We start from the raw sequence: 18,700 nt of genomic DNA on the forward strand, positions 1-18,700 counted from the left end.
AGCCATCATATTTGACCCCTATGTCAGATCATCCTTAAACCTTTTTTTTTTATGATGAAGGAAAACCCTCACCGAGAACCGGGTCACTTAATGGGCCCGCCTCCCTGCGAGGTAAAACTCTGGGTTGAGGACAGGACCACCCAACCTTGCGTGCCCAAACCATGATAAAGCAATGCATCCCCCATCGCCAGCGGGATTCGATTCTGGGCCTTCAGTTTGAGACAGGACCCCGCTGACCACATGGGTAACCTCCGAGGTGGTCATCCTTAAATGTTTTACAATTTTAATCATTTGATGGTTGTGTTTCTACTTTTTTTCTCTTCTACTGACAGATTAAAAGCTAATGAAGTCGAAACAATTTAACAATTAAAAATTTTGAAGTGTTCAAAGCCATACAACCTTGACATAGCCGAGTATGGCAATGCATTACTAGCATCTTCACAAAATGCATCACTTTGCATTTTTGATGATTATCATAATGATCTTTTGTTCTTTTTCCCTGTTAGCTTCTATACATTTCCTCTGTATATTCCTTAGTTTAGGCTCTAGTATCTTTGTGTTTTTATTTGATTTTGTTTTCTAGTCTAACATTGGTGTTTTCTCATTGAACATAATTAGACAGTGCTAACAACAGCAGAGTTGCAAACCTTGCAGAAACTAATTTGTATTTTTTTTCGTGTATTTCTCTGCTTTTTCTAAGTTTTGATATTTATTGAGGCCCATTCCATCTCTGCCTAAATAGCACCATGTTCTTCATTTCTCCAAATTGAAACTGATTGTGAGTCCTGCCTTGTTAACAAATTTTCTGCCTATTATCTAAAATTTGTGTTTATGTAGTACAATTATTGTTCTGCTCAGATTTCACGATTCTCGTTTTATTATAACTTGTTCAAGAGCGGCTTGTGTATGGCTTTGACTTTTTATAATTTTAAAGGAGCTGAACTCTGGTTTGACTTCAGAATCAGTTGAATCACTTCTAATTTGGATAACTTAAAAACATTCTGTTTCATAGCAAAAAAGCTTTATTTTAAGTATGTGCATTTTGTAGTCTTCCGCAGTACTTTGTGACATCATGTGATGCTCCAATTGAATATCTGCTTGCAGGTTGGTGTTGGAGAACTTGAATCAAGTCAATACTGCAATTCAATACATTGGTCCCCAGAGGAGTTTGAAAGTAAATTACAGGTTGTCTATCTTTTGCACCAGTTCCCCTTCAATGATCTCAAATTTTAAAAAGAGCACCGGTCTTTCCATAAGCAACATCTCGGAGCCAACCGTTTTGGGGGTTAAAGAGCTTCTGATGTAGTGAACCTTCTGATATTCTTAGCTGGATGAGCAGGATTATATTTGCTTTCAATTAACTAGGTTTTTCTTTTAATCTCAAAAATGATTATGGGTTAATGAAAACGGATGTCTGATCATGGTTCTGATAAAACTTGGTGTGAATGTACTGCTAACCTGATATAGCATAAGTGCCGTATATGGATCTCATTTTGTTTATTCAGCATTTACTCAGATGTAACTCCTTTCCTTTTTTTAAGTATCGGCAGTATAAGGTACTATAACAAGAAAACTATGTCACATAGGTGAGGGTGCGGATGCGGCGATTCGGCACTTTAAAAAAACTTGGGTGTGGGGAGGGTATATATATAATTTTTAACAGTTTTAAGTTAACCCTATGTGTATGTGTGTGCATTTATGTATTTATATACATAATATAGATATAACTGGACTTAGTTAGGGTTAACCGAGTCTACTTTTGGACAAAAATGGACCTCAGTGTGGTTGATTTCACCTGACACAAAGGAAGCCGTGTCCAAGTGTCGCACCTGCATGGGTGTGGGTGCAACGCGGGTGTGGTACCCTGTTAGAAGAGTCCGTGTTACATAGCAAGAAAACCATGTTGAACAAATCTAAAATTCAGATTATTTGATTAGGAGCATCAAAATTTACAAACTTATAACATTCTGTAGAAATGAGGATGCAACATAGATCTGATTCAATTATCATCAAATTTGGAAGTTCAGCTGATCTTGCCTAAGATACATGAGCATCATGTAATAACTAGTTTAGCAATAGTTGTCTCTTGCCATTCTTTCTGCTTATCCTACAACATAGTTTTGCCTTTTGAGCACAACCATTTTTTCCCTGTTGCTGGAAATCGAAATTCCACTTTTACTACTAGACAAAGTTTATTTTATGAACATTAGCTGCATGTGAATAAGAATATGCAAACATTTTTTGCCACACTTGATTATTGACACTATTTCTTCGTTATCTTCAGGAATCCATGAAGCAGATCCATCAGAAATCAATAAAAGCAGCCAATGACTAATTCATGAAAGAGAATCCCTAGTATGAATCCTGAACAATATATCTGTTTTACCTTGGATGTATTTCTGCTTTGTGGTTACATGTTCTTTGGCATGTGTATCGTCTAGTGGACAGTTTAATATAGATATTAGAACTTGGTGCATAACATAGTCTATTCTGATTTGCCAATTTGGAAAGCTTTTAGTTATCAATAAGAACCCGACAACCGGATCCTCTATATATTTCCATCGTTGCCTACTGTTAGTGCAATCATTTTGTATTGAAACCATGACAAAAGGGGCTTGTGTAAGCGCATGTGCATGTGTGTATTCCAACTGACAGCTTGCACTTATTTTTAAGTATATGCAATTAATGGCCCCTCGTCGCTTATGTTTCAATGTTGAGTGGCGTGCTTGCCAAAAACAATGCATACTTTCCTGTCACAACTCTAATGCTAATGTGATGAAAGCATATTTAATGTCCTTGACGATTTTAACACCAAAAATTGTAATTGAAATTTTGTGTTTTTCCTTGCTTTGCTCTCATGTTCCAGGGCTTTGGTTCATGGAGGAAACATATCTGCTTTCTTAAATCTTGCTCAGGCCATGATTGAACAAGGATGTGTTTGAGTTTAAAGCCTCTGCAGTTGCTCTACAGATGGAGATGTTCTTTGATATAGTATCTAAAGAAACTGGGCATGTAATATTTCCAGATGGCATCCTGCCCCGCATATGCACACTCATCCCAGCACCCTGCAACACAGTTTGCTTGTGAAGTCTGCCTGCATCCTCTGCTAGCTGTTTAACGAAGAAGATTCAGTTGTTGTAAATTAGATGCATGTTTAGTCTAAATGTATTTTTCCCCATTTAGGAATGTTGATTAAGGATTGAAGGTGATCCTTTGTAGGAAGATTAGGAAGATCACCTTCAATTTGTAGAAAGAAATATGTTGTAAAATCGTTATGCTTGTTCACTATTTATCAAGAAACACGGTTTGAATAAGATGGCATTGTTGTTTACTAGATTTTTTTTTGAGGTACTAAAATTGAAAGTCAATTCCCACATTACCTTTGTGTCTTAAGTTTTAATACTTCTCTACTCGGGGTGGAAATCAAGTGGTTTACTAATCACAACAACAAAAATTTATATCACTGGTTAGGTTTTGTCTTACATAAGAACTGTTTCTTTTGGGACAAAAAGTAAACATATATGTAGTTTATGACTCTTGCCTGTCAACGTATTTGGAAAGTTTTTTTAAAGAACTTGAGCTGATCTTTTACCTTTGTTTTTAACTCTTTTTTTAGCAGTTCTAGCTTTTGCATTTTTTAAACATATCCCATTAGAAACCCCAAAAATCTACAAGTGTTGAATCTCGTGCAAAATTCATGCTGGTAAATTACTGCTCTTAATTTTTTTTACCTTTACTGATAAACATGTTTTGATGGGTAGTATGAAGAGCGCCTTAATTGCTTGAATAGGAAGGCTTCTTATATAAAGAAAGAACAATACACAAATGAGCAATCACAATGTTGGTACCCCGTACTTTTACGGGGTGCTTGTTTCATGCACTTTCTTATGAAAGAGGCCCTCTTTCCCAAGAATGAAACAAGCATCTCCATGGAAAATGTGGTGGAACCCATGTAATAAATGCAAAAAATATATCTTTCATGTCAAAATGAGATCACTCCTTCCATGGGAAAGCACTTTTCCTCCTAGGCATCCCTTTCAAAGGAAAGTGGCTTCCCTTGGGGTGGGGTGTGCCAAGCGCACCCTTGATGGTTGAGTTTCATATGTTCCACAACAGCCAACAATTCAAGAACCACTGACAAACAAACTAATGAATTTGGAAGCTCAAGTATTAACTGTAATCAATACTTGGATATCAATGTTCACCCATGATTATGTGATAGTTGCCTTCACAAAATTTTACCTTTTTTGTTTATTGGCAGTCAAGTTGAAAAAAACGCCTGTTTGCACCTTTTTTTTATTTTTACTCAGACAAACTGCTCCAGGCACAAAGACCTAGCCGTGCTAGCTCAGCCTAAAACTCCAAGGGCTTACCCCATAACCCCAGGGAGTCGCCAAGCTTCAGCTTACGGAGGGGGGTGATGCCCATGGGATTTGAACCTAGACTGCCCGTCCAACGGTGAAATTGCTTCAATCTTCCTCCCTTTCATGGTAATTGAACTGAAACAGGTTAGCGTGTCTACAAACTGCATCTTCCCAGTGGGGGAAAAACTTGATACAAAGTGCAATCTCTCATATTTCCCTCCAACAATTGACAAGCCATCAATACCCTCAAAAAGGCAAAAATGTATGCAACATTTTAATTCTCACATACATGAAACAGAAGTATTAGTGGAAAGGCTCCGGAAGTTCTCAGTTGTCTTAAACAGATTGCCTAGAGGATAGTTTTGTCATGTTGCAAAAATCCTAAAATAAGGTAGACAAAAACTTTTGTAGTGTGACACCATGAGTACACAGTTTGTGTATGCTTTTTCTCCACAACATCCATTGTCTGGTCTGGTCCGGTTTATTCCCTAGAGCTCTGTAGCACAGTCTCTGACCTCTCAGACAGATAATGCTCAAGCATGTCTTCTTCATCGTCTGCACTCATATGAATGAAATAAACTATTAGAAAGCAATATGCCATGTGCATATAGTTGATCTAGAAAGGTGGATTCACAGTTTACAAACAAAAAAAAAAATCTACTTGGAAAGGCTGCAAAAGATCACCTTCAAAATCATCATCAAATTCGATGTCTTCCTCTTCTTCTTCCGAGCCTTCCATGGTTGCAGCTGCCCCTTTCTACATTGAATTACAAATATTGAGCATAGATAGAAAACAAGAACAAAAAGAAGGCATAATTGTAGGTCAATACATGAATGACATGCACTATTATATCATGAAGAATAACTGTAAAATAAAATATAATAACATGGAGTTCAAAAGAGAGGATAGTGTTTATGAGTCAGGAATTAGATACCATAGCATGTCTTCCACTTTCAAACCATTGTCTGCCTGTTAGTTTCTTCTCCTTGGGAGCTGCAAGTGCTGAATCCGGTATCAGTCTGCAATCACCAGAAATCTTTGAGTGGCAACATAAATATGTTTATAAAGGTTTCTCTGAAGGCAGTGGGAGCGCAAAGGCAAATAAAGAAGCACCTATCAATCACCTAAAGATACAAGAAACCTTGAGGCGTACACCCAATGGTTCACCTCTCAAAGAGGCTTAGGTAATGGAATAAATTTTGTGCATCAAAAACAATTTTTTAAGCACATTTTCTGGATTTTTTGCATTGAAAATGCTGTAATAAGCCCAAGATAATCAACAGAGATTTGTGGCTTGCCCAAAATTTCTAACGATCTCCAATATTTATTAACAATGATTAGATCTCACATCCTCAAGGCCTTCTTTTGCCTCACCTTGAAGCATTCATATCGCTTCTTCCAGTGAAAATATATCACAGGCATACTCTGGCTCGATTTCTTGAGGTCCCTCCAAGTAGATATAGCCATTTACAAACTTCCTATATCTGCATTCTGCAAAAGGAGTCCCTCCTATCTATTAAAAAATATATATGAGTGTTTTTTGTTCTATGGCCCTTCACCATTCCATGAAGAATCGGATTCACTATGTGTTTACATATAGAGAATGGATAAAGGAATTTCATGCACTAAGCTTTCATAAAGCAAAGCATATTTGGTCGATGGGTTCTTAGACAGCTTAGCCATGGACAAAGCTTGAGAAATTTGAAGAAATGGAGTGAACATGGATTTTCTATAAAACACTTTTACATAAGCTTAATTGAAGGTACAACATCACTTATCCCCAGTCATATTTTACTTTTGCTGGTCAATATCCACATGTAGTATTGGTTGCTATTGATGGTCAAAACATTGTTTAAAGCATAGTTACCAGGTTCTCGACTTTGGGTAGTGAGATCATGACCATGACTTGGCATCTGAGCCTAAGTCACATGGACTCATTATTTACGCCATCGCACGCGAGGTGGGAACACTTTTACATAAGCTTATTTGAAGGTCCAACATATTTTACTTTTGCCGGTCAATATCCACATGTAGTGAAACATTGTTTAAAGCATAGTTACCAGGTTTTCTACTTTGGGCAGTGAGATCATGACCATGACTCAGCGTCTGAGCTTGTCACATGGATTCGTCATTTAGGCCATCACATGCAACGTGGGTGCGGTAAATATCAAAATTTGTCGTACCAGGTGTGGTCAACCTGCATCCAGGTTTATATTGGTACAAAATGGAATCAGTCAACTTTGACCAAGTCTATTTTGATTCAATTGTCAAAAAAAAAAATGAAACGGGGGGGGGGGAAGGCGAGGTTTAGGGAACGATCACCCCCCCCCCCCAACCGCGACTCCACTCCTCTTCTGATGGCAGCGACGACGGTGAAATAGGTACATCTCTCTCTCTTTTCTTCTTCTTCTTCTTTCTCCTCCTCTTGTCTTTCTTCTTCTTCCTTCTCTACCTCCTTTTCTCTTTCTTCGGTGACGACGGTGAAATAGGTACATCTCTCTCTCTCTCTTTTTTTCTTCTTTCTCCTCTTGTCTTTTTTTTATTATTCCTTCTTCGCCTCCTCCTCTCTTTCTTCTTATTCCTTCTCTGTCGCCTCCTCTTTTTCTTCTTCTTCCTTCTCCTCCTCCTCTTTTTCTTTTTCCTTCTCCTCCTCCTCCTCCTCCTCCTCCTCCTCTCTTTCTTCTTCTTCCTTCTCCTCCTTCCTCCTCCCCTCATTGGCACAAGGGCCAAACACAGACCTGCTCCAAAAGAGGCTCTGGTGAACTCAGGCTTGGGTTCGCCAGAACTGAACCCAACACAACCCAACCTTGGGTTGGGTTCTGAGTTCGGACAACTTTTTTTTATGAATTTTATTTCAATAAAAAATTTATTTTTTTGGTTTTAAAGATGAAAATGGCTGATAAAAGGAAATGACTCGTGAACAAAGGAAAATGAATTGCGGCATCTTCATCTCCACATGAAAGTTCTATCGCTAGTGTTAGTGTTGCTGGTAGTGGTAGTGTTATTTGTCGTTCTTCAACTGCATCATGTGATGATGGGTTACTACGGCTACGTGTGTAGAGGAAAAGCCGGAGGTGGTGAAATATGAGATTTCGCTACAAGCTTTGTGTGAGTGAGCTTTTGATGGGTCTTATACAAGAGTTAGACTCATTTGTTGAAGATATCAAGACATGGAATTTTAGGATGTAAAAGAGTTGATGAGGCCGCGTGAAGACAATACAAAAAAATACAAAATGAATATAAGAAGAGGAAGAGTGACTTATTCTTGTGCAATTAATGTACCCTTTCAAGCCACTAAAAAGATAATAAAAAAAAAGAAAAGTAGATGTACAAGGTAGAAGAACGATACAAGCATCATTCAATACATATGGAAAGGAGATGAATAAAAAAGTATGAAGATATTTTTATTCTAGTTCACATCCATTTAATGCAGCTAGAAATCCTTATTGATACTTCATTGGCAAATTGTAACTTGAGTTGCTATGTATCTCCAAGCTCAGAAAAACTATGAGCGACAATTATTGCAGAAGAGAGGGCAAATATTATGAGGTTGCTAGAGATTAAGAAATTTTTATGAGAACAAAATAGAGTTTTCATTGTTTCTGATGGGTGGATGGATATTCAAAGGCATTCACTGATTAATTTTATTATTTTTTTACTTAGTGGCCAAGTATTCTTGAAAATAGTTGATGTATCTGGGCAATATAAAAATGTTTAGTATTTGAAGGGAATGTTTATAGAAGTAATAAAAGAAGTGTGTGATGAGAAAGTAGTGAAGATCATTACAGTCAATGTTCCAGTTTGTAAAAGTGTGACATTGAGTTTGGAGAGTGAGTATCCTCATATTTTTTAAACTATTTGTATAGCATACAAAATAGGCATTCTAATATAAAATTGTTGAAGGTTGCTGAAATACGTTTTGCATCCATCATTGTGATGATGAAAAGAATTAAGTCAAGAATGCTTTGATTAAAATGATGATTGATGATAATTAGACATTCTATCGTGTTGATGATGTTGCCAAGGCCCAAGAAATTAAGAAATGCATTATTAATTATGAGTTTTGAGATAGAGTGTATTTCATTGAGTTTACGTAACCTATTTGAAAAATGCTGAAAGAACTTGACAAGGATGAGCCCATGCTTCATGATGATTCAATTTTTTTTAATTATCTCCATTCAATTTTAATGAAAAGATGAGATAAAAGCAAGACTACTTTGCATCACATGACACATTCTCTCAATCTCAAATATTATGCAAATAAGTGGCAGGAAAGAAGTGTTAGTCATATCCCTCCAAATCTAGACCCAGATGGCAAGACTTTATCGAGAAACAAATTATAAAGCAAGCCACACGAGTTTGAAAAAATTTCTCTGAGAGGTTATATGGACATGCATTACTAACAAGAGGAGAATGATATAAATATTATCACATGGTGGTCAACATATAGAACAAAAATACCTCTTCACCAGCGTTTTGCATTAAGAATGCTATCCCAGCCTACTACATCACCATGTTGTAAAAAAAAATTGGAGCACATATGCCCAAATCCACAACATCAAGAGAAACAAACTCACCAGAAATCGTGTAGAGGATTTAGTCTTTGTTCATTCCAATCTTCAATTACTTTCGTGAACCAATCAGGAATACAAACACTATTTTTTAATTGCTCTTTTAGTCATTTGACTATTTCTTAGTTCCTTTATTTAAATATGCATGTATTTAAAAAATTTAAATTTTAATTGTAATGAAGACAAAGATCATCCAAATTTTGGTACGTAAACCCAAAGCAGTGTGACTTTGAGGGGGAGCATGATTTCAACATTATAAACATGGACTTCACTGAGCTTATTGTTTCTTCTTATGATGAACTTGATAAAACAAAAAATTATCATGATTGTTACCTCATCGACATATACATTGTTTATGATATACTTTTTGTAACAACCGTGAAAAAAAAAAGTGTCTGACTTGTGTCAGACACGTGCCTTGCACGTGTCAGACACGTGCCTTGCACATGTCAGACACGTGTCGCGGTCTGGGCCGCTTTGTCGGGCCCGGATCCGAGCTGGACCCGGACCCGGGTTCTCGAACTCTCGAGAACCTGCGTCTTTTAAAAAGACGCAGGTGTCTCGGGCGAGGGGCAAAACCCTCGCCCCTTCTCTCTCTCCTCTGCTCCGATCTCCCCCCTCACGCTGCCTCCAGCGATCGGAGACGCCGGCGAGCGTTCCCGTCAGGCCGCCTCCCCGACGATCCTCGCTGCCGACCTCCCTGCTTGGCTAGCGGTTGCGCCAGGGACCCCGAGCACCGGCGACCCGCCGCCGACCTCTTCCTCCTCCCTACTGTTTCTCCCTGCGGCTGCTGCCGGGAGGTGTTGTCTCCCCTTCAGTCGCCGGCGACTCGCAACCGGCGTCCTCAGCCGCCGACGATCCTCCCTGCGGCCACTTCTTTGCCTCCGCTCTGAGTTCCGGCGACCCGGTGGCCCCCGAGCTTCGCTCCAGGTCTCCCCCTCTCTGCTGTCGACTGCGCCGGCCACCGGCGACCTCTCAGCTCCGGCGACCACCCGTTCTCTGGCTCCCCTCGTTTCCCCTGGTCGACACCTGCGGTTTTCCGCCTCTGGCCACCTGACATCTTTAGCTGCTGGCGATCGACAACAGCATCCGCGCTGCTCCCTCTGAGTCTTCGCAGGCGGCCACCACCTTCCGTCCGGTAGCCCTCGGCCCTCCAGCCTGCAGACTCCCCCGTTTGCTGCGTTTTTTCCGGAGGTATAACCCTCCCCTCTCCTCCTTTGTGCAGGATAGGTCGACAGGGGGCTGAGCCCCCTGTCACTCTCCCTGTTTGCTGTGGGTCGACAGGGGGGCTGAGCCCCCTGTCGCCTTTTGTTTTGGCAGGGGGATTACCCCTTGCCTCTTTGTTGTTGGTCGACAGGGGAGTTGAGCCCCCTGTCGCTTCTTGCTGGCAGGGGGTTACCCCCCCTTGCCTTTTTGCTGTGGGTCGGTAGGGGGACTGAGCCCCCTGCCTTCCTTTTTGAGGATTTGTCGACAAGGGGCTTTGTCCCCCTGTCCTTGTGCTTTCTCGGCAGGGGGCTCTGTCCCCCTATCTTTGCTTTTGTTTTTCGGCAGGGGGCTTCGCCCCCCTGTTTGCCTGTTGCTTCTCGGCAGGGGGCTTCGCCCCCCTGCCTTCTTTTGTTTGCTCGGCAAGCGACTGGGCCCCTGTGCCCTCTGTTGTTCCTGGCAGGGAGCAGAGCCCCCCCTGCTCTTCTGTTGCTCCTCGGCAGGGGGTTCTATCCCCCCTGCCTCTTGCATTGTGCCGGTAGGGGGCGAGGCCCCCTGCCTCTTGCGTTGTGCCAGCAGGGGGCGAAGCCCCCCTGCTTTCTTGTTTTCGGGCAGGGGCTTGTCCCCTGCGCCTTTGCTGTTCGCTGGCAAGGGGCTCTGTCCCCTTGCCTTGTTCTTGCTGCCGGCAGGGGGCTGCGCCCCTGTCTCATGTTCTGACAGGGGGTGTTTCCTCCCCTGCCTTGTTGTGGCAGGTGTGGCAGGGAGCTCCTGCTCCCTCCCCTGCCTTTCTTTATGCTGGCAGACAGGGAGCTTCTGCTCCCTGCCTCTGCTGTTGTGGCCAAGCAGGGCTGAGGCCCCTGCTTCTGGCACCCTTGTCTGCAGGGTGCAGAGTTCCTGCATCTGCCTCCTGCAGGCAGGGAACCTTGTTGCGCTTGTTGCCTCTCGTTTATTTTACGGCTTATGCTAACGTTCTAAGATCTCCAGGTTGAACGGTGGATCTAGCTCGCCCTCTGTGGCTCGAGCTCTTGCTTGCCTACGCTGCATGCGTACGAGGACTCGCAACCCCTTAAGGTAGGGGATTCTTGCGTGAAAGAACAATGAACTGATAAATGCTAAAATAAGAAAGATAACTAAAAGAGGACGATATATGTATACGTATAATATATATATGTATGTCTTTACCTTCAAGGACGCGGTTTCGCGATCCTTGTCCTCTTTACTTTCCTGCACTTTCCTTTCTGTCGCCGCCGCACTATATGTGCCTAGGCTTTCCATTCCTGTCTTTACATTTCATGTCTTTTTAACTCAAGGACGCGGTTTCGCGATCCTTGTCCTATTTACTTTCCTGCTGCCCCGCGCTTTGCGCCTTGGCATTTACTTGCTTGTGGTTGCCTTTGTTCTCCAGGATGCCTGGTCCTTCTTTACGTTCTTGCACTTTACTTCTTGCATTTACTTGTTGCCCCGCGCTTTATGCGCCATGGCCTTGCTTCTGCTTTACTTCTCGCGCTTTACCTTCCTGTGCTGTCGTGCTTGCTCTTGCCCTTATCTTTTGTATGCGTTTGTCTTTACCCTGTTGCCACTTCGTGCATATGCCTTGCTCATTATGTATTCCATTGTTGTCGTATGCTTCTTTACTTGTTTACGCTTAGCGATCTATCGAGGTGTAATCCCATGCCTCGTGAGTCGTCCTTTACACTTGCGTAGTCAGTATAGGATCTCTTACCTCACGCGTTGCTTGCGTAGTTGCCTGCTTGTGCGTTACGATGATCAAGGTATGATCTCATACCTCGTGTGGAGCTTTAGCGTTCTGCCATCGCGGTGCGGCTTCGCCCCCGAGGCTTGTCCCTCGTCGTACCTTTGTATTAGTATGTGCATGAGTTTGCCTCTTGTCAGCTTGCACTCTCTGAGTGCAACTTCGAGTGCGTAGTGTATATCGTCTCACTTGGCTTACAAGCCACGACACACACTTATGCACTTCAATTCTCAAAAGACATCGTCTTAGGTGCAAACCTATTTTCAAGATGTATAGCTTGTAAAACAGAGGTAGCGGTCGGACCTCCCAAATTGATGTATTTGGGATAGATGTGTTACAACCTTAGTTTGCCTATTCGATACGACTTAGATAACCTTATTTAGTATCCTGTGCACGAATAGGGGTGGGGATCCTAGCAAGGTACTTGCGTCATCACTAGACCGGCGTTACCTCACCTCTGATGCGAGACCTAGTTTTAGGCTTTCTGGTTCAACCATGATTGTAGCGCCTTCCTTCGTGAAGGTATTGCTGGATCTCTTATAAGAGATCCATGTTCTTCCTCTTGTAGTTATACCTTTAGTTACGTACGATATGTTTGGACTACGAAGAGAAGGACGAGAGGTTTATAGTAACCTCTAAGCGTGTATTGACACATTGAGCTAATCCTGTTATGTTGCTTTCGCCTAATAGGCAGATTGCTCGCGATTGTCTAAATGACCCGAGCACGATCAGTTGGAACTGGAATGAGTTCACTGCGGGTTTCTATAAAGTAGAAGCATTGGGATTTCCTGCGAGAGATCCATACCCCTCTTATCGTGGTTGTACTTTTGAACAGGTACGTTGCGTACTACGATGAGTAGGATGAGAGGCCTATGTCTGCCTCGAGCATGCAATGGCATGTGTTTGAGATCACAAGAGTGATGTTTCTACCCTCACTGAGGATTGACCCCCTTTTTATCGTGATTGTATATGTGCATAGTTACAATGCGTACTGCTGTGAATTGTGTGCTTGCCTCGGACGCGTAATGGCGCGTATAACTCACCTAAATAATAATCATGCGCCTTCACAGGCAAGATGCTCGATTGAGTCGAAAGACCAGAGCATGAGAATGGGACGGCGGTTAAGAAACCCTCCGTCGTGCTCATTCGGGACGGTTCATCAAGAGAGAGGATGGATGGTACAAAACTCCGATGGACAGTCATATATGGCAATCTCGGGCAAAGATCCGACCATCCCCAGTCATCGGAGGTTAGGGGAAATCCTTTGGGCCACTTCTGCAGAAGTACGGATGCACATCCATTAGGCCTTTATTTGCCTTTGGGGATTTACTCTCTCGGTCACAGACTGTCCCCTTAGGAAGCGGACTCAGTCAGTCATTCGGGATATAATAAAATACATAGCATAATGGACCCCCGGATCGATCTCGGCTGTTTCTACGTTTTGCCTTGTGCGTACCCACAACGACCTGCTCAGTAATGAGACAAGATATAACTTATACACATGATCGTGAGATACGCATGTTGTGACGTGCTTTGCTTGCTTGCTTGTTAGCTCGGTAGTTCGGTATGCTATTCGTTGAGCTAGGTACGCCCGTCGAGGCGTTACCCTTGTTGGTTAAACTGCTTACGCAGTTCTTTGCTTGGTAATAACTAGCTTCTTATACTAGTTGATTGCTTATCTTGTATTGCTTATGAATTGCTTGTGATGCAATAGCTTGTGCCTCACGATTAATGTAATCACTTGTCGATGGACTGAGCCATCCTATGGTACTTGGATGTATTACGAGTGTTGTTATGAATACCTGTCTTATGAAATTGCTTTGCTTGGCTGGTGGATAGAGTTAGTTACTCTTCACCTATTATACTTGTGAGATTGCTATAGTTGTCTGTTCAGCACTCTGATCCTTCATGCTTTTTTTTACGTAGCTGTCTGCTTTACTAGAGCTTTGCTTACTCCACAGCACATTTGGTTAGATCTGCTAGTCTTGCTTGTTCCTGTTTGAGCTAGCGTTTATCTTACTTATTGCAGCTTCTGTTCTTTCTTGTCCTTTGCACCCCTACTAGTCTGTTGTGAGACTGACCCATTTTCATGGGCAGGTGGTGAACAGGTTGAGACAGCTTGCGATGGCACGATGACGCGATGCACTCAAGGCAATGCCCTTTCCTGACGTTGTGCCCCTGGGGACTCTTTTGATAAGATGGTACAAGGTTTCTTTGAAAGTATCTCTTTTGATTATAACTCTGCATTTCTAAAACTGTATTACCAAAATGTGGTTCTTCTTTAATTTCAATAAAATATCTTTTTGAACTGCAAATCGGTTTGTAAGGGGGAAACTGCTTTTTGGTTGTAATGTGCCCAAGGTCTAGGGACTTGTTGTTTTGAACCTGATCTTCCGTTGAACTTTTGTTTTAAACTCTGATAAATGATGGATTTCAAAGCTTTCAACCTTTTTCATAAAAGGTTTCAAGTCCACGATTTTGGGGCGTTACACTTTTGGTACACAATTATGCATTGTTTGCTTCTTTTATTAGTATAATTTACTTCTTTTCTGCTTGACTTATTTGATTTTTCATGTTTTCTTAATTCACTTACTATAGCCATAATATATTTAGGTTGATTTAATTGTGATGTTATTTTATTGACGAGGAATAACAACTGTAGATTGTTAATTTGATTTATTGCATGAATGTATGCAAGATAAATTGATGAAATGATAATTGTTTTTATTTTATTAGTGTTAACTTAAAACTGTTAAATATTATATATATATATACCCTTCATGCACTCAAGATTTTTTAAAGCGCCGCATCCGCACCTGCATCTATGTGACAGGTCTGAGCATATCAGGATCTTTTTTAACTGAAATAACCCTACCCCAGCATACCGACCAGTGAACCTGGTGATTATTGTCTAGACAATAGAATATAACTTTTCTCTTGTGACATTCCAATGCTGCAATCCTCAGAATTTCATGTTTATTTGGCTCACTTAGGAGACTTATTTGCGAAACCTATCATACCACTATTGTGACTTGGAAACAAAACTTACAAACAATTCCTTTATAAAGGTGGTTTTAGAGCAATTAGTGACAACCAATTATTCATACTGCTCAATCTGCAGCATAAAAGAGAAAAAATAACATTAAGACTACTGTTTCCTCATCAATGATCAAACAAATTATAACTCACTTGGCTCGCTCAAGAGCTAATTCTGCTTCAAATCGTTCTCTCCATGCAAGAAATGTTTCAACAGTGACTGGCTCCCCATGTGGTACGATTATCTGAAACAGGATGACAAAATGAATTAGTAGGACAGAAAAATGACAACTCAATCATGCATCAGTTGAATAAATTTTCAGAGAACAGAAAAAGCAACATAAACTATAGAAGAAAATATGATTTATTAAAATCTATTAGTTTTCCAAAATTATCACGGGCACTAGAAAAGTATCCAATTAAGAAGCCTAAAAACAGCTAGTTTCCCTCAATTATCATGGTACTAGAACAGTACCCAACTAAGTTGAAATTCAAATCTTTTGCGGTAGATGGTTTTTCACTAGTCGAGGGCCTCAAAGCATCTTTCATATTACTAAAGAACAAAATTCTTCAGGTGTTTAGTTCCTATCCAGTTTTTTCTCTAGCAAGCATATGTATACCAGTGTGAATACATGCACACTTGTGTATCTGTCAGTGCATATCCAGTTCTTGTCTTACCAAATCAAACCCATTAAGAAACTTAAAGACAAACATGCTGGCAATCCTCTCTTAGAGAAATTCTGTACACTCCGTGTGGTTTTTCCATAACCTTTTCTTTCTCCTAGGTTCCACATGAGGATATCAGGTTGATCAGAGAACATATGATCCTAATGATGCCAAAGGTTGCTTATGCAAAACACAAATGCAAGACATCTTTCTACAGAGATTTTACTTTTCGTAATCATTAGATATACTTATGCTACAGAAGATCAGTGCCCTTTCCAGTGAGTGCCATCCTTGAAACATATTAGAATGTAGATTGAACAGATCTCTGCTTACCATCACATGGTCATTGCTTCTTCAGGCTCCCTACATTTCCCAAGATATAAGACGATATTCTTGATAATCAATATAATGGTAAGTCATGTCAAAAGGTTGTTTAGTTTCAATGTCTTCTTTTGGATATTTGGCCTCTATATATTCCCAATACACCATATTCCGAAGTTGAAAGCAAACAGCATATCACTTCAATCAAAGCTTATTTTCTTACTCTAATCACTAGCAGGAAAACCAGCTATGATTGTTTCCTTCAAGTCAATAGAGTATCAAATCGCTATCATTTGCCAGGGTTTTTCTAATCTCATAATTTCCATTTCCCAGGTGATCTAGTTACTTGCCTATGAGGGAGAGGAGTGAATTACAAGCAGAAAAATGTAGAAAAAAGTTTTCAAGACCTTTGTTTCCTAAAATTACTCTTCTATCCAAGTGGCATTTTCTCAAGTTATTCCAAGAGTCGGACCTTTTTTTTACCAAAATTCACCCTTCAATATCCTTACAATCCTTCTTTTCTTTCTCTTATTACCTAGTAAGGTGTTCAAGGATGATATTTCTATAACTGTAATTTCTCAATTAATTCCTGCTTCATCATCCCATAGTTCAATAAACTTTTCGCTGTGATACCACATCATCAGGTAGTACATATTAGAACGTGAGGTTTGAGGTGGTCGGATTTGGATTTTAATCCAGATCCATATCACTCACGTCACTGTTCATGACGTTACTGTTCGCGTCACTGTTCACGATGTTACTGTTCACATCACTGTTCATGTCTCCTAGTTTGCTACTATATTTTATTATATATTGTGTTACTAAAATACCCTTTATTAGTCTTCTTGTATTTTGTGTTAATAAGGGTGTTTTAGTAAAAATGTATTTTAGTGTAAAGTGAATATAAATAGTCACAATGAGGCACGATTTTTCCATATTGGGAACCATGAGAGTTCAGCCTAAACCTTTCTCTTGTCTTCTTTCTCTCTATAGGAACCTCAAAAAACCTAAAACTAACATGGTATCAGAGCCATGATCAGGGGTGGAACTAACAAATCTTGGTAACCTTCAAGATTCGATCTTTTTTTCTCCAAGTAACAGTTGAGTCTTCTATTCTTCTCTCTCTCTCTCTCTCTTTTTCTCCTAAATTTGCGTATCTTCTCTTGGTTCTTAAATCATATCTGCGTATTTCTTGATTTCCTAATCTCTCTTTATCTTCGTTTGTTATTTTTTTCTCTTCAAATCAAATCTGCATATTTTTTTTACTCTTTTTTTCTCCCTAAGATCTTGGATTTGAAATCTCATTTATAAATTACGGCTCGTTTATGTTTTGGGTCGTATCTTTATGGCTGAACCAAATTTATCATATCTGAAAAACAGATTGACTTCACCTAAGAGCAGTGATTCCTGTTTTGCGTCGTTCAACAAAAAAAAAGGATTTCAAGTTGACCTTGACACATGATTTCATTAAGATATTCTATTTGCAACGGCATATCTGATTTACTGTTCACATTTCTTTCTGCAAAAAAAAAAAAGGACGTAATTGTTATTGCTGCCAATTACTGTCGCTAATTTTCTGCATCTTGGTTATTGATTATCTCATTTTCTTCTTTAATTATTTGCTGCCCTGTTTTGTTCCTTTTGCATTGATTCTTTATTCACCTGTCATGGATTCAAATTCCTGTTCAGGATCCATCTCTGTTAACTTTATTGGCCAATTAATTTCTGAACAACTCTAATTACCTTACCTGAAAAAGACAAATTATTTCTTTTATTAGGAGTCAGGATCTCGCAGGTCACCTCGATGGATTTGCTGCTCCATCTAAGTTTCTTATGCAAGACGATAAAGATGATAAAGGGGTTATAACTGCAACGAGGACTGTTAGTAATCTAAATTTTGTCAACTGGATGAAGAAGGACCAAGCCTTAGTGGCCTACAACATTTTGACCCTATCTCAGGAGGTATTGGTGGGAATTCCAAATGATTGTATTGCGATGACGTTATGGAATACATTACAACAGACCTACTCACAAATTTTATAGGCCAAGATCATTTATTTGAAAAGAGAGTTTCAGATGTTAAGAAGGAGGCATCCATTTCTATTATGGAATATTTCAACAAGATCAAGTCCATAAGAGATCAACTAGCGTTAATTGGATGTCAAGTGTCAGAGAAGAACAAAATTCAGCAAGCTCTAGTTGGCTTGGGACGTGGCAGAGGTTACAATCAAGGAGGCTGAGGAATTCTTCCTACTCTCAACATCCCTTTAGGAGGAAGAGGTGCATTTAATAATAACATTCCTACGTGGTACATTTGCAAGAAGAAAGAACATATAAAAGCAAAGTGTTGGTTCAAAGATGATCTGGGGTATAATCCTGAAGCTAAAGGCAAATATTTACCTAAGGATCAAGGGCAAAATAAGAGGCAAACTGGCCCTGACGAGGAGCTTTTATTGGCTGCCCTTTCCGGGGCTTAGTTTCAAGCAAAACAATCAACGTGTTTGATACGTTGATTATGGAGCTGCCAATCATGTCACAGGTGATGCAGGTAAATTCTCCAAACTTCCAAACTGATACCTTATTCTAGAAAAAATAACATTGTTACTGGAGATGGTAGACGTCACCCCATTACACACTCCGAAGATATTGTCCTTCCTTTGTCTAAAATACATTTTGTCCAGTTGTTTGATGTTGTTTGATGTATTATGTTCCCCTAATATAAAAATATATATAGTCACTGTTTCTAAGCTTGTTGATGATACCAATTTGTATGTTAAATTTACTC

At 40.2% G+C, this 18,700-nt stretch overlaps 1 protein-coding gene and 1 long non-coding RNA gene across 2 annotated transcripts in view; one reads left to right on the plus strand and one right to left on the minus strand.

Moving 5' to 3' along the window:
- Window positions 1-1,104: 1,104 nt before the first annotated feature.
- On the plus strand, window positions 1,105-3,334 carry LOC149830049 (uncharacterized). The gene is made up of 3 exons (XR_016433620.1): window positions 1,105-1,185; window positions 2,285-2,355; window positions 2,867-3,334. It is a non-coding gene; the product is annotated as an uncharacterized LOC149830049 (long non-coding RNA).
- Window positions 3,335-4,605: 1,271 nt separating this feature from the next.
- Window positions 4,606-18,700, minus strand: part of LOC149830050 (Ubiquitin-conjugating enzyme family protein) — a 48,073-nt gene continuing 33,978 nt past the window's right edge. Inside the window, exons 8-11 of the mRNA XM_090015692.1 lie at window positions 15,082-15,173; window positions 5,300-5,384; window positions 5,049-5,121; window positions 4,606-4,919 (exon numbers count right to left, since the gene is read on the minus strand). Coding sequence (XP_089871818.1) covers window positions 4,846-4,919; window positions 5,049-5,121; window positions 5,300-5,384; window positions 15,082-15,173 — 324 coding nt within the window. The 3' untranslated portion in view covers window positions 4,606-4,845. The remainder of the gene's footprint in view (window positions 4,920-5,048; window positions 5,122-5,299; window positions 5,385-15,081; window positions 15,174-18,700) is intronic.

Source organism: Nuphar pumila, chromosome 8 (assembly GCF_984573655.1).
Source record: "Nuphar pumila chromosome 8, dmNupPumi1.hap1.1, whole genome shotgun sequence".
Lineage (NCBI taxonomy): Eukaryota > Viridiplantae > Streptophyta > Magnoliopsida > Nymphaeales > Nymphaeaceae > Nuphar > Nuphar pumila.